At 35.0% G+C, this 16,817-nt stretch overlaps 1 protein-coding gene across 6 annotated transcripts in view; it reads left to right on the top strand.

Annotated features, from left to right (window-relative positions):
* The window catches only part of ZNF236 (zinc finger protein 236), a 69,411-nt gene that overhangs the window by 7,717 nt on the left and 44,877 nt on the right, over window positions 1-16,817 (top strand). For 5 of the 6 annotated variants that reach the window (XM_021386984.1, XM_021386985.1, XM_021386982.1 and 2 more), the window contains exons 2-8: window positions 2,407-2,549; window positions 3,939-4,103; window positions 5,747-5,925; window positions 8,833-8,957; window positions 11,510-11,682; window positions 13,748-13,894; window positions 15,726-15,797. In XM_021386984.1, the coding sequence (XP_021242659.1) occupies window positions 2,407-2,549; window positions 3,939-4,103; window positions 5,747-5,925; window positions 8,833-8,957; window positions 11,510-11,682; window positions 13,748-13,894; window positions 15,726-15,797 (1,004 nt within the window). Of the gene's footprint in view, window positions 1-877; window positions 948-2,406; window positions 2,550-3,938; window positions 4,104-5,746; window positions 5,926-8,832; window positions 8,958-11,509; window positions 11,683-13,747; window positions 13,895-15,725; window positions 15,798-16,817 lie in introns of those variants that run through there. The other variant, XM_021386986.1, reaches the window with a different exon arrangement.

Here is a 16,817-nt window from a genome sequence, read left to right as displayed (position 1 = left end):
TTCTCTCTCCTGGGAGCCAGAGGGCCTCGAGGGAGGTGGAGAGGCTTCCAGGCAGCTCCGGGTTTGTGCTCGCTCTTGAGAAATTCTTGGCTCTTCTGTGTGGGCTGTGATGTGCTCAGCTGCTGATTTGCCAAAGTTTAGGCCGCTTCTCTATTCTTTCCTATGAAATTCTGCTGCAAGATGTTCGATTTTTAGTTAATACACAGTTCCACTGAAGTCTTTCTTGAATTCTTAAGGAAGATGTATAGCTTGTAGACTAATTATTATTGTGCTTGATGCAGATATGATGCACGCTTTAATAAAAATAGCATATAAATGTTACTGACCTGGAAAGTAACTAGCTTGGTATCTGGTTACTAGTTACACACACGGGTGAACTTATTGCTTTCTTTGTCTCAAATTGCAGGGAAGTTAGCACTTTTGATTGTGTGAAAGTTACACTTTTGCTAGCTCAGTTGCTGCAGCACTGCTTTAGTGTGTTGTCTTCTCTCTTTGATCTGAAGAGTGAATGTTCAAAGATGGTCATGTCATGGGTTCGTAGAGAAAGTTTAAAGCCTTTGTGAAGTCATGGATTGGATCATTTTTCAGCTCTCAAGTAAGAGAGAGGTCAGGCCTTCATTGGGTTGAACAATTACTCCTTTTTCCATGGGAGAAGAAAGCTTTCTTCATTAAGTTTCCATCTTGTCCAAGTATTGGAGTAAATTTTCCTTTCACGTCTTTTTTTTTTATTTTCATTTTTTATTTTTTTAATGTCGTGCCAGTATTACTGATACTGTCTGCTTATACTGTGCATTTACAACAGGGAGTTCTTTAAAGGATGCAGTAGACGTACGCGTGGTCAAGTTCTGTGGCACTCACATTATTTTCTCTCTAACAGAACGATGCGAAAACCAACTCTGCAAAGTGAAAGTTAATTGGGTGATTTGGATAGCCCAGCAATGGGAAACGTAAGTTCCCAGGCTGCGGTTTTCAGTTGTGATTTCTCACTGATGCTGACTTGTTCTGAAACGTTCTGAGGAGCTTCCTTAACTGCGAGCTTTCTAAAGCTGTTCACGAGAATTTTAGTGGGAAGAAAAGGTGGTCAGGGCATAACGTACTATTTTCTTTTTTTTCCCCCGTGGAATTGATGTGTTGAATGATAGAGGGCTTGGAGATAGGAGTAGTACTGAGCAGAAGTATGCTATGAAGTTGCCTCTTAGAGGAAATGTAAACAGGACGCTGTAAATCCCTAGTTGTGTTGTTGCTTCCTATGCCTCATTCTTAAAAACGCAGAGAGAGGCATTGACAGTTTAAAGGGGAAGCCTCATGTCTTGCATGTCTAGATAATAAAACCAGCATTCCCCCTTTTTTTTTTCATCTTGTTGCATTCTGTTGTTGATTCACTTGGAGTTGTGGCAGTGTTTGAAGCAGAATTCCATGATTTTTTTTCTCTTTAGTGTCCTCAAGCTGCAGCATGAGTCAACAGAGTTTTATTTCTGTTTTATTAATACTGCTTTGAAGGATCTGCCAATTTTTCCGTAACATTTTACTTGCACAAAGGTAGCTTACCTCGCAGTATGGTATGATCTCAAGTGCAAAATCAGTTTGTTACTTGGAACCTATCATTCAATTTTTTTTTTCGTGTTAAATATTTGAGGTAAAAGAAAAAGATTAATAGGACTGACTTCTTCAATCTGAGAGAATATTGAAGCTTTCAACCTGTATATCAAAAGCTGTGTTACACTGGGCGTTCAGAACAAGAAAACTGTATAGGTTTGGACTGGGTCTATTAAAACAGTTTTCTCCATTGAATGCACGTGACTTGCATTTTATTGCTTCTTTTTCAGCTGTTTGAAACATAAGTGGTAGTTCTACAACAGTAAAAATAAAGATTTTACATTGCCAGAAATAGAAGAGATAGAAGATACTTAAAGTTATCTGAAAGAGGGAAAAGAGAAAAGAAAACTTCGGAGGTGTCAGGAGGGAGAGGTGCAGAAACATGGGTAGTCAGAACTGCTGACTGCTGTGTTAATTTTTTTAAAACACGTGATGCAATACTATTAAAAGTAACCTCTATCAGTGTCTTTAATCTTATATCTAGTGCATTTGTCAGCATTTCATTATGTTGCAAAACTGAAGGGTCTTTATGAAGCTCTGAAGAAAGTGGTTTGTAATTACAAGGAAAAAGGTGATTATGTCCTCAAGAACTGGCCTTTACAGGGATGGATGTATTCCTGTGTCCTAGTGTGAATGGAAACAGTAACGTCCTTTATGCCGGAGATCTTCAGGTTTCAGTGCAGTTACAATCTTGTCAAAAACTTGCAGGAATTAGAATAGTTTAATCTTTAAGGAACTCTTGTTTTTACAATACCTTACAAGTAAATAGAATGGGGCACCATACAAAATGTTTCCGTGCTTGTTTTGTAGATGGTGTGCTGACACCGAATATAGAGAACGGTAATTTTCCCTACCAAGTACCCAGCTTCCCTAAGTGTGAGATCTGTTTGCTGTCTTTTCCAAAAGAGACCCAGTTCCAGCGCCATATGAGGGATCATGAGCAAAATGACAAGGTATGACTTTAATGAATTACGGATTTAAACTTGATATATTAGTGTGTCTTGATTCTTCACTTGTCAATATATGAAAGTTACTATTTTCAGGTTTTTTGTTGTTGTTACATCACTAGTAATTACTGCTTAGGAACTTGAGAGTTTTATGAAGATCTTTCACTCTTCTGCATGTTTCCTTTGAGATAAATGGCATCAAAGTAATTTCTTATTGTTTTCAGTTCAGTAATAGTTATTTTTAGCTGTTTAATTTATAAAATACTCAGGTGGATGAGAGAACATAGGATCCTTTTAATTGAATTTGCAAACTGACTCTACATTGGCAATAAAAATAAAATGATTATATCAATTATCTGGACCCAGCTTGTCTCTTGCATCTGTTTTCAATAAAGTCAGGCTACCTACCCTAGTATGTATGAGTCAGTAGATTAATTTCATCGCAACAGCTGCTTCCAAATCAAATATGGGAAAGAAAGAGGAAAAAAACAGATATGTGATTTAGATTCTGCTGACTCTTTAAATTGAGCTTTTGCCACAGGTTTCATGTATAATCTGAAGCATTTTATTTGATTTCTGTTCCTTGCTTTCTATTTCACAAAGCTTCTCATGTGATTGGAAAAGTTCTTGTACAGCTTATGGTAGTTGCAGTTATAAATTAATTCTTAGGAAATGTTTAACTTAGAGATGTTAATTAATATATAGTAAGAGCTACTTATATAATAATCCCAGAATCATAGAATATCTCGAGTTGGAAGGGACCCACAAGGATGATTGAGTCTGACTTGTGATTCCCCACAGGATCGCTCAAAATTCAAACCGTATTTCTGAGGGTTTTGTCCAAATGCTTCTTGAAATCCAGGTTTCCATGTTACAAAACTGATCCATAAAAACTGGAAGTTCATGTTTTTAAAACTATTATATTCCATGCTTGCGAAAGAGCCTTTCTACCTAAAAGTGGTTGTGCAGATGGCAACTGAAGAGCACTGAATCCTAGCATAAGCTAAACTCTTTGCTTCTCTGGTTGGATAATTAATTGAGTTTAAGGATAATTCAGTATCTCAGTTTTAAAGCGGGGAAACTTATCTGTCTCTTGCTCATTTTTTTTCTCCCGCTAACTTCATTCTCCTTAGAGAGTCTCAATTTTGAGTCCCCTGCTTTCTTTAATTTCCCTGCTTTCTTTTCCCAAACACACTATTGAAAGCAAAATGCTAGCATTTCCAATAGTGAAACCTGAAGAATAAATATTTTAAACTGGTGCTATTAGGCATTATTATGATATGTGGGGGTTTTAGGTTTTTTTAAATTTTGAGTTCTAGTTACATGTCGTCTGTATTATATATCACTTTTGGGAAGATTGAATTTTGTCTTTATTTTTGGGGTTTTAACAAACAGCCTCACCGATGTGACCAGTGTTCAATGTCATTTAATGTTGAATTCAACTTGACACTTCATAAATGCACTCACAATGGCGAAGATCCTACGTGTCCTGTGTGCAACAAGAAATTCTCCAGAGTGGCCAGCCTGAAAGCTCATATAATGCTGCATGAGAAAGAAGAGGTAATACATTATATCTCATCATTTAAGTTTTGAAAAGATGAACGTGTGCTGATTGTACTTAATCTCTCAGCTATATATTTTAGATTGGAAGACTGAATAAATGATGTCATTTACAAGAGAAACAAAATTTTTGGTGAGGAAACTATTTTAATAGTAGTAACAGAAATTAACATACCAGATAGAAACAGGTGTTATAATCCTGCGTTCTCCTGCAGACTCTGTCCACATTCAGTAGTATTCGTACACAGTCAGTGATCATTAATTGATGAATGCACAGTAAGTAAAACTAATCCCACCTAAACATTGGTCTTACTTCTTCACAAATACTTTTATTTTGGAGCGATTTCAGTGATTTTATGTACGTTGATAGGCCCAAGTGTAATAACTTGTTATTTTAGATAATTCCTAGTCTTTGTAAACATTTCTGCACTCTGTTAGTGTACTTTGATTATGACTGAGACTCGTTCACAATCTCTTTAATGTGTCATGAAGCTGTTTTTTTATGAGACCTCCTATTTTTTCTTTCTGTGTAAGTAGTCATTTCACTTAAGAGGACACTGAACTTATTGAAGGAACTTGATTTTTGGACTGCCAGAAGCATTAAAATAAGAAAATTGAGCAGCAAGGAAGATACCTAAGAGTGATTTCTGTTATTCATTTCTACACTTTAACTACTGTGATTTTCACATCTGGTGCAGGTGTCAGAACAATAGATTGTGATACCTCCCAATTTAAAAAATAAAAATAAAAAAGTCAGTATGCAGCTGAGACGTCGAACTTGGAAAAATATCAGTGCTTTTTGGTTGCTAATGAATACATGCTTGTAACACAGCATAATTCTGTGCTAAAACAGAGATGAATGTAGTAATTAATTTAGAGAATCACAAGAGTGACTTTCCCAGTGATTGTGCACGTGGCCTTGTCCTTGGAGAACTGCAATTTGAACTTGAACCATAAGGTATAATTCAAGGTCACAGAAAGTGGTCCTGGCTGTCATTCAGCAGGTTTTCAGGATGAGCGGTATAAAAAGTTAAATTAGCAGTGGAGTACATGTTTGTTTGCTGTCACTTCCTTTCCCCTGCTGTGCCCCTGCTTATTTCTGTTGTCTGTGAGGATAGCTTACGGTAAGTCAGTAGTGACTGTGGTGTGTTTACTGTAAGAGTAAGTGACATTCCATATCTTTTTAACCAGTAAAAGTGTAAAATCTTTAAATCTGCTGTTAAGATGTTTTTAGTTAGGGAGTGGCTTGTTTTTTTTTTTTTTCTCTAATGTTTATGTAGATTTCTAGCATTGAGGTAAGTTATGGTGTGTATCTTGAAAGACGCCAGCAAAGAAACAGGGAGTAGAGATGACAGTACTGAACAAGAAACAGGGAGTAGAGATGACAGTATTGAACTGCTTGTTGCTGCTACTTATAAACTCCTGCACAGTTCAGTACAGGTGGAATTTTGTAGAAAGTAAGTATTACCATAAGCTTGCAGCGATTCCTGTTTTATTTTATGGGGCATAAACTTTTTTCACTTGTATACTTGCTGTTTGCTTCTAGCTGCCAGTGTCCTTAAAACTATGCATGCACCTACTTGAGCAGAACTTGTGTTTGTTTGTGAATCTTTATAAAAATCAGTCTGTATTATCTGTTTCAGAATCTTATCTGTTCAGAGTGTGGAGATGAATTTACGTTACAGAGTCAGCTGTCCATACACATGGAAGAACATCGTCAAGAATTGGCAGGCAGTAGAGTCCACAGCTGCAAATCTTGCAAAAAGGAATTTGAAACTTCCTCACAGCTGAAGGAGCATATGAAAACTCACTATAAAATAAGGTGACAATCAGAGTTTTGTAACAAAATGAACAGATGTTACTTTTATGGTGATAGCTAGGAAGGCAGGAGTTGCATTTCCAGTCAGCAAAGTACCATGACCTGTGCTGGTGGCTTCCTTTCTTTGGTATGCTGTTCTGAAATTGCATTGGTTTGTAAATACTTCCTAAACTGGGTGATTATTTCTGGAGGCTGTTTTTATATCTGGGGACCCATACTAAACATACTTCCATCTGCATATGGGTTAAGTATACAGGTTTGTGGGTTTTTTGTTGTTTTTTTTATATGGAATACATTCTGAAGTGTGTTCATGCGATTTTGAAGCCTAGTAGCAGTACATTGAAGCAAACCTGTGTTAATTTTATATAGCAGTTACTGGAATCACACAAATCCTCATACTTTCCCTCGTCAAAGAAACAGGCTGTTCCTTGCAGTTTAGTAGTTTTTTCCTAGTAGTTCCTATCGTGACCTTCCATGAGCTTCTTGCAAATCTGACAAAGCACATAATGAAGGGAAAAAATGAGGCCTAACGTATGTTCCTTTTACTTTAGGTAAATATTTGTTATATAACTTTTCAGCACTCTTAATTTGATTCCATCTTGGGAAGATGAAAAATTACTTTTAGTAGAAAGAAACACTTCTATTGGCTTAGTTTACACTAAATTGTATTAAGAAAGTTTATATATAATTGTATATGTAAACTATATATACTAAGAAAGCCTAAGATTTTTATAGGAAATAACTACAGGAGAAATGAAAAAACAACAAAGTGAGAAATGTCAGGTGTTCCCTATTCTGTTTATAGGCAGCTTTTGCAGGTTGACAGATCTTACTAGTTATGTTCCAGAGGGTTTAAAAAAGAATAGTTGTAGTTCCTTTTTGCAAACTGAAAATTGAGGGTTTGAAGTACGAGGTTGCTATGTTTGTACTGAAACGCATAAGTGTATAATGAGTCAAGAAGCAAGTTCTCATTGTGGATGTCTCCTTTTTAAGTTAGGATAATAAAAATAGAGGAGCGAATAGAATATGGCAGCTGTGGTTTTGAGAGAGCATTATGCATCCTATGTTTTGATGTAAATGAGGTATAAGAGTAGTTTTAATTGGCTTTTAAAAAAAGCTGAAGATGGAAAGTTTTTCATGACAGGGAGGGACAAAATTGATATGACAATAATCTTGACACAGTGGTTAATGGCAAAACAGGAAAAGGAATTATTACTAGTATTTTCATTCAGATTGTTTCTTTAAGAGTATTTCCTCTGGTCTTGCAGGGAAGCAGAGCTCCTTCATCATTTGTTTATCTTCATTTTCCCGAACATAAATTATTTTTGAATTTAGAGCCTCCTTATATGAGATCTGCTTTATTTATCAGGTCTGGAAACACATTGCATTTGTGTTCAAGAAATTATTTTCTATTATTGTCTACAATAGTTACTTACTATCCTTTTACCAGCAGTTCCAAAGCAACTCGAGTATGTGAGCCAGGCTAATGAGTTGCAGGAACTACCTCATCAAAAAGCTAATGTAGCTCTGATCTTCCGTTCTTCAGTCGAAATTCTGAATTTTAATTTGACTCAGTCCTCTCATATTGTTCAGAGAAAGTATGAAAAGTTATTGTTTTATCTAACTCGCCTAACAGTATCCAGTATAATATTTGCTTAAGGTTCAAGGATCTACATATGTTGATAAAAAATCTTACTATTTAATTCCTGCTTTTCATTATTAGGTAAACTTTAAGAATTTTTTAGGAGTTAAGGAAACAAGGCTTTTCATAATTCCAGGGTTTTTTTTCCGGAAAGTAGAATGTAGTTCCCCTTCCTTAAAGGTATCTGTTCTGTCACTGAAATATTTGAATAGAAACTATTACAAAGTCATAATTTAAAATATACCTGTAAATGCTGAAATATTTTAAAAGATGACCTGATCTTGAAGGATTATCCCTTCAGCTGTCTCCAAGTTGGGGGCATGTATTTCCTTATTAAAATACCACAGCTATAGTTTAAACAGATGAAATTTCTCATCAAAAAGCTCATCAGGCTGCTGTACATCCGTCATCCTGAGGTGGAAAGCAGGATGGTTTCTAAAATTGATCCTACTGTCTCTGCTGTTCTTCAGTCTTTAGGAGATTTTACTCTGGATACTTCAGTAAATTTTAGTAGATACAGTTAACGTGTTAGTAACAATTTCACCCAGACTCTACTTGTTCTGCAAGAATATATATATAAAAAAAAAAGAGTTTTGAAATGCGTGTAAAATTTGAAGTAACTACAAGAGAAAATGTACTGTCTGTTAAATAGACACTGTATGTGTTTTCTTAAGGTAGAAAAATGCATCATTTGAGAAGTGTAGATTTTCTTGTGCACAGACTGTTACTTCCCTGCTGTTTCTCCTGTTGTTATACCAGCTTGTGCTTCAAGGTGCTTGTGTATTTTTGCCCATCTGATCCATATTAGCTAATTCTTATTGGGTTTTCAGGAAAACACTAGGTATTTAAATCTGTAATTCTGGATACCTTTGAGCAGTACTGCCAAGCTGAATTGCCATATAGACGTAAATACTCAGGCATTATGGAAAATGTGGAGTGCTGTAAACGGTGCATTGGTTTGCTTGCTGCCTTCTTGTTTCCATTGAGTTGTGAAATCATTGTAGCAGAATTTACAATGAAAATTCTCTAGAGAACCTGTAAGATCTATCAATTTTATTGCAGAAATAACTGTACAATTATTTATATTGTGGAGGTAGACCTAGAAAAGTGCTCTGTTTCCGTTGATCATTCACTGTTAAAGATTTTTTTAACTGATATGGCTGGTACTATATATTGTCATCAGTTTTAAAGCTTATGTTAAAAAATTATGCAGTGAAATAAGCTCCTTCAAAATTATACTTAATATTAAGCTTTTTTTTTAATGACAGGGTATCAAATACCAGATCCTATAACAGAAATATTGACAGAAGTGGGTTCACCTATTCCTGTCCTCACTGTGGAAAGACGTTCCAGAAACCAAGCCAGTTAACTCGACATGTTAGAATACATACAGGTAAGACTGTAGAAGTAATTATTTTGCAAAATTTAATTAACCTGTGAGATGCTAAATACTTTTTTCTGTGTGGAGACCTGAAATACTATTAATACATTTGGCTCATTATTATGAAAAATGTGAGTACTTCATAGTATTCGTTTTTTGCAGAGTACCTGTTTTGGTACTTAAACTTTCAGCGGGCCATAAAATTTGAATCCCTAGATCAAGGCTAGTCTACTACTCTGATTAATATCTTAAATCATCAACAGATTCTGAAAGTTACCATCATAAAAACAATAGAAACTTGAGCGAATAATTCTACTAACATAATGACCTTGCTTTTTTTATTTTAACTGATTTATTTAAAGTTACTGCTGTGTATTTTGTGAACTTAGTGTAACTGCCATATTCAGGATGCCCAAAGTGAACTTTGGAGGCGATAAGCTTAGACTTCAGTTTTGATAATTGAAGAAGAATAGGTGACCGTTCACTTTCATGGAATGAATAGCAAGGGTTTTTGGCTGAATTACTGTAATAAATATGCATATTTGTTTCAACCTTAAGCAATAGAAATAACTAAAAATGTAGAGTAGAAAATAATGCAAAAGTTTAGGAAGAATTGTACATAGAACTGTAATATTAGTTCTTAAGTTTTAACCAGACAAACATTGTAAGCATGAGTTTCCCTTTAAACCAAACCTTCGCTGAAGGTTCTCCGGTGATGTAAAGTTTGTTTTCCATCTTGTGAATAAGTTGCTGCTCGTTTAATTTTTTGCTAATAAAAGTAGTAAATTAGCGAAGTGCGTAATGTTCTTTGTATTAGCCATGTGTTCAGGCAGTCATGTCATGAGTCATTGTATGTGAAAATGACTCTTGATCAATAGCGAAATAAAAATTCCTGTAGAATTCCATTGCGTTACCCTTTTGTAGGAACCCTTTCAAGTTTTATAGATTTTAGTCATGATGCAGTGACACAGGAGGTAACTTTTTTACCTGCTTTAAAGGTTACGTCAAAATAATATTCGCAAAAGTCATTGTAAAATAGTTTTACTATTTTAGAGTCTGTGTAGATACATTATTTTAGCTAATCTAACCAGAACTGAGGAGTCAAAACTACAGTTGGTTGAGGATACTTCTGTGAAGCTTTAAAGGTTTTAAGACCATTTATAGTTCTTTTGAAGAATGCAAACCAGAGACAGAAAATAGATAGTCCCCATTTGCGCATGACAGTGGGTCACTCTAAGTTTCAAGCAGCTAGGAAATACTAATTTAATTGGAAGCATATTATTACTTTAAATTCACAGACAGTCTGTCTGGCATCAAACTGCTTGAGGTACCACATGTGCGAGAGTTTAGGATACATACCCCATTAATTTGGAAAAGAGCATGCCTGTAGTGCCGTTGCAGTGTGTAAACTGATGTCATAGTTGCATTACCTTTTTGGGTATAAAATACCTATTATTTGGGGCTTCCTACATGTTTGGTGTTTTAATCTATACTAAAAATGATATACCATAACCCACAGACTTGAAAGCATCTTCAAAACTCAAAGGCAACAGAACAGAAAATGTACATTCCGTAAGATTTGATGCTGTGATATCCTTATAACCTGTTCCAGAAAGCAACTGCCTTTACTGCAAGCAATAAGATTAATTAAGAATTTGTCTTCTTAAACCAGACCAAATTATGGCTGTCAACATAATTGGAAGTAATATGAAATATTCATTTAAATTATTTGTGTATAATATTTGTCACATGCTGTTACATCATGTAGCCAGATGTAGCGCACCTGTAGTGATTTTTGCTATAGGAATGTGCAAAAGCAAAGTAACAAACTTTCTCAGGGTCTTGGAGTTCACTGTTAAGCTGTTTCAGTAAAAGGAAAAAAGCATTAATGCTGAATTTGCAGTGGAGATTTCCAGGGGGCAGCTGAGACACAAGCTTGGAAGGTACTGGATTTTGTGCTTAATGTCAGTTTATAACTGCTTTGTAATGCACTAATGTAGTTCCATTACATTTCATCACTGAAAATTTCTGGGGAGTTTTTTTTACATTTAATCAAAGTGGAAATAACTGCTAAGTATATACAACATTGAAAACACTGACATCAGGGAATAGTAACACATTCTCAAAACAACATTGCCTAGGATTTTCTTTCATGTTCAGTACTAATATGAAATAATGAAAGAGAACAGTCAAAGTTTTTAATTTTTGAGTGAGGCTATACAGTAGCTTGAATAATAAAAACATTTGACTTCACTTTTTTGGCATAGATGGTTGCAAAGAATCGAATGGCTGTTGGCACTCACTGAGGGTGGAGGCTGTATTTCTTTCTCAGTGTTGCTGTAAGAATTTTTGATGGCCAGGTTTTTTGCCTTTTTACGTTTGTTTTCTTCCTCCGGTGCTTTTTCATAGCAGCTTTCTGAACTGAGGGAAGCTGTTGTAAATAATCTTCATAAAGATATCACCTAATAATGTAAAATATGCAGTACTTTATTTTAGCTGATAGAATTTCGTTATACATACAGGAAACCGCTAAGTTACATTGAACTCCCCTTTTTTTCCTTTAGGTGAAAGACCGTTTAAATGTAGTGAATGTGGAAAAGCCTTTAACCAGAAGGGGGCGTTGCAGACCCATATGATCAAGCACACTGGTGAAAAACCCCATGCTTGTGCCTTTTGTCCTGCTGCCTTTTCTCAGAAAGGCAATCTTCAATCACACATACAGAGAGTTCATTCAGAGGTAAATACAATTATTCATCAAGTGGTCAGTCCTAATATACTGCTTATTGGTGTTTAACCTTTCGTTTTCAGTATTTAAAATGTCCTGTTTGCTATTCCTCTGCTCATGGGTGCTTTCTGCAGGCAGTGTAGATTTTCTGTTGTAGTATACATACTGGTTTGTTGGTTTTACCTGCAAATTCAGCTTTCCTAAAATAGCTTAATCTGCATAAACAGATACTCAGGGTGAGTAGCAAAGCCTTCATTTACCATTGCCTTTTCAGTACGTTCAAAGCTTAAAATGTGATTGTGATTTTTTTAATAGCTAAAAATGGCATTTGTGGCAGTCTCAGGAGATGAGGGCTAGAATCAGATCAAAGTAAGCCATAAACAGCAAAGTAGAAAATGTTTGGAAATTTCAAGCCCAACAGCAACCCACTAACTCCAGCATAAAGCACAGTTGATATTTGTCTTTGAAGAATATATCTTACAGCCCTCTTCTGAAGCTTTTCCTTTACAGGAAGAAGAAAGTTGCAAAAGAAGATTTTTTTTTTGAAGCCACAGAAATCGTAGACCTCTTTATGCTGATATTTTTTTCTTTGTGACAGACAAATTTTAAGATGCCAAAGGCACTGCTGTAATACTGTAATATAATCTTCTGAGCAGCCTTTTTCAGTAATTATCTTTCTGATTTCAGTGATTTGTAGATAGCAGTACTCATAGAAAGAGACCTAGCTTTGATTTTGGAGATATAAATAGGTAGAGGCAGATTTTTTTCTCTTTTTGCTGCATGTAGAATATCATCTTCGTTCTCTTTCCCCTAACTCTGTCTAATATGTACATTCACATTTTCAAATGTTCATTAGTAATTGATTCTATTTATTGGATTTTTTGCGAAGGATTTTTTAGCGTGATCGTTTCCTTTTTTTAGGATACAGTCCTTCATATAATTTCTTAGTATTTTATATTATGCTTAATTGTAGCAAATCATATGTTTACACTTCATATGGGCTTCTGTGGCTAGGCTGCATTGTTGACAACTCCCTGTATTTGATGGCTGTTGCTACGTGAAAAAGTGTATCAGTATTAATTTCATAATTTGCTTGCATTTTTCTATCATTACAGAGTTGTTGGGGATCCAGTCAAATATATTTTTCACTTTTATCTCCATTGTGTCATAAATGCTGCCTTTGCGCCACATCTCGTGCAATGTTGCATGATCCTGAGCCTACATTGTAGTTACTGCTTTGGATCATTGGCTGTTTTTTTTTTTTTAAATTTACTTTTTTTTCTTTCTTGCTGTCACTGTATTTCCTTCAAGGTTGCATACAGAACTCTATTAATCCTTCTCTTGATCCTGGAACAGTCACAAAGATTGTTTAGTCTTATCTGTATTTTAATAGCTGGTGCCTCTTCTTGAAATGTTGAGTTACCAGTTTAAGCTTAATGTCAGAAAAGACAGAGTTCTGTATTGCATAACAAACCACGCTGCATATTTTCGTTTGAAGGCTTTTGTTGTCTTACAGTATTGAAAGTAGTCCTCATGGCCATTTGGCCCAATCTCTCTTCTTCTTACTCTACCTTGAAAAATAGATTTTATTCTTGGAAATTTATCAGACGCTCTGCAAAAAAGTAAAACAAACAAACAAAAAAAACTAAAGGGAAGATAAATTACTTACATTTTTTCCCTTCGTTTTCCCCGACTTCAGTTTGTGTCTTGTATCTCATGTGTTTCAAGCACATCTTATTTGATGAAGTTGCATTTTGGTTTTGTTTCTAAGTGCGTAATAGTAGCAAATAGTAAGGAAAGAGAAATCTTGAGGCCTCATATGCCAGGTGACATTTGTTTTCCTCTCTGGTGCTTTTAAACATCGAGAAGCAGTAATAGGAAATGAATAATGCAGACAGATTACAGTTAACTTAGTAGCAGGGAGAAGGCCAACTGATTCCATAATAGAATATCAGTAAATTGGAGAAATTAATTATCTCTTATAATTGCAGTGTACGTTTGTTAGTTGGATAAGTAATGATTAAACAGTTAGGTAGGTTTAGGGAAAATGTACTTAAACTTTTTTCTTTTCCTGAAGGTGAAGAATGGCCCTACATACAACTGTACAGAATGTAGCTGTGTCTTCAAAAGCTTGGGTAGTTTAAATACGCATATCAGCAAGATGCACATGGGTGGTCCACAGAATTCTGCAAGCTCTTCAACAGATGTATCACATGTTACAGCGGTAAGCTTTGCTCAATACGTCACAAAAATCCCCTTAAGCATTTAAATAGGTCTGTATTTTAACCAGTAATTCTTCATGTGGTTACAGTTCTTTTTAGATTTGACTCCACTTATGTCTTTTGCTCTTCAAAAGTTTTGCCATTTAAAAAAAAAATCAGTTTGCATATTGGCACACCAGGATTTATAATTTGAGGGTTTAGATGAAAATGTAATGATTTTATATATTTATAGCTCTGGTACGTGCAGATTGTGTGGGAAGGAGAGGTTTCCCCTCTATGTAACAAAACTAATTGGAAGGTTTTTCTTTTTTCTTTTTTTTTTTTTTTGGAAAGCTAGGCTTTCCAAATGATATATAAATGTTAACTCATTTCCAGAAGTTAATTGTTGATACAATTCTAAACTTAGCTTAATTTTTTCAGAGAAACTGAATGCTTATCTTTCCTTGCTGGAATATAAGAAAATGCTGAAATTCAGAAAAAACTTCTGCTGTGACGTCTGCTGTCAGTTGACTTTTTTTTTTTCTAAGTCAGTTGATACGCAGTACGCTGGAGTACTTCTTTTTGAAGAGAACTTTTACCTTTTGTGCCTTTCTTCCATTCTGTTTCTTATTTCAAACTTCTGTGCTCTGAAGTTCAATTTAAAAAAGCAGTAGACTTTAGAGAAGAGGATTATGGTTATAGATAAGTCTCAGCTTTATTGTGCAACCATATCTTGTAAACATCTTGTTGTCAACCAGTATTGTTTGGAGAACTATTTTTTTTTTGCTTTTAATTTCATAAAGCCTTTTTAATGGCAGAAGTTATTTGTCTCTTCAGGTTAATTACAAAGAAGTCTGTCCTACTTACTTGCATGAGCATCTCATCTCTACATCTTTTTGTAGATCTCTACACTCGCAAGTCTAATCTTACAAGCAGGCTGGAAAAAGATTCATTCATACTACCTAATGTTTCCTTTCCCTGGCCAGCTGTGATTTTCTTGCTTTGTTTAGCTTGATGGATTATTTTGCTTTTGAATTGCATGTTGATATTACAGAAATGCGTTGCCATTATTTTTGCCTTGCGCACCCATCTCTGCTTGCATGAAGGCAATGAAAAAGAGTACCTCTATACAATAGCATAAGCAAAACAGAAGAAGAAGGATTCATTTTAAAAACAGATGCCAGTAAGCTTAACAAGAAGAACAAAATTGACTGACACTGCATCTTGTAGGAGTATTACACTCTTTGTATTTAATTTTGTATCTGGAGTTGCAGAGATTTAATGATAGATTTCTTTTATTGCTGTAGAAAGATGGTAGCACTAGCATTCTGAGATAAGAACTGACTTCCTCATTCTGGTCACAACTTGCAGAGCTTCTCTAGCAACTAATCTCCATTGTACTTGTATCACAGACTTCAGAACAGGATGTCTCTGCCATCCCTTGATGCGGATGTGAGGATGAGCAATGATTGTCCTTAGTACATGCGTTGCAAAAGGTGAAGGCACCTGAATTGCTGTACTACCAAAGAATTCACATTATTCTCATACTTTGGTACATCTTGTAAAATGTACTTACTGTAAGGCTTTTATTGTCTTCTGCAGCATCAGTGCTTATGGCTCAGCTGAAACTGATACTAGTTCCTGTAATTTGTGTTTATTTGATGTATATTAACTATGAAGCAACACTGGTGATTAAAATACAATTGTATTTTTCCCATAGTCTCCGTTTTTTTCTGTTCCTAGCCCATACTGTGGGGAAAATGAACTGTGGATCTGTGATACTTCACCTGTATTTTGTTTATTTTTTTTCTGGTGTTCAAAGTCTTAAAATACTTTTTTTTTATTTATTTGTAGGACTCTGTCACCCAGCCTTTAACAACGTCTCCTGCTAATCTTTTGCAACCTGTTGATAATAAATGGAAGAACGTAAGTATAGAGTTTTTGTTGTATTTCTGTGTCAAGAGTAAAAACAGGTGGAACTTTCTCCTTCTTGCATTGAAGGTGATAAAAAGCAAAAATATTTTCCATTTTCAAATGGAATGGTATGTTACATTTGATGTTATGCACCATAAGTGATTTTTAAAACTTTCTGAAAATTTAGAAGAGGATTTTACAGAGAGTCACCATCGTTTCTGATTTAATTCTTTTCTCTACACAAGTTAATATTTTGTCAGCAACCTGAAAGAAAATGCAAAATCATTATTGATCAGTACGATATGAAATTTAAGGTAGTTTCTATAGAGGACAAATCAACAGACTGATGTGGATTGCTTGGTGAGTTAGCATACAAACAAGGAATATGTATTCTGATTAAAGAATAAAATCACATGCTGTAGATGGAGAAAAGCAAGCCATATTCAAAGGACATAAAATCCCATAAAAATAGGGATTGAAAAGGTCACAAATGATATGTCTGCTAAAATTGAAGTTTTTCCTGCCCACAGAGATTGGTAAAAATCTTTGCTTAAAGCAAAGTGAAAAGTTTATGTGCACTCTCTATTCCATTCTGACAATTTTTGCTTTTATCGTGTCTGTTTATAGCATCTACTATTTGTGAACTGTAATCAAAAGATACAAGAGGCATCATACTCATCAGAATTCCCAGTGTTTTGCATGATGTGTTTTTTTTATCAAAGAGATTCAAGGAGCTTTGTATATCTTGCCCATCTGATGAAATATTTAATAGTGACTTAGTTTTCTGTTTTGCAGAAAAGGGAAAAATCTGTAACTTTTTTATTAGAAGAGGAAGAAAAAGAATTTGAGGACTTAAGTGAGAATTTGTCTAGCTTATAAATAAAGTATGGAATTTAGTGTGGATAACTTATTATTGGAGTAACTTCCCAAAGTTTGATAGCAGTACTAAAAGCTGCCACAGTAAATGATTTGATTATAGAAATTATGGTATTTTTTTTTTAGAATTCCTCTTCTTAGGGAAGTAATTGACTC

This window comes from Numida meleagris, chromosome 2 (assembly GCF_002078875.1).
Source record: "Numida meleagris isolate 19003 breed g44 Domestic line chromosome 2, NumMel1.0, whole genome shotgun sequence".
NCBI classification, from domain to species: domain Eukaryota; kingdom Metazoa; phylum Chordata; class Aves; order Galliformes; family Numididae; genus Numida; species Numida meleagris.
The sequence above is the reverse complement of the archived record's forward strand: the minus strand, read 5'-3'. Positions and strand labels throughout refer to the sequence as shown.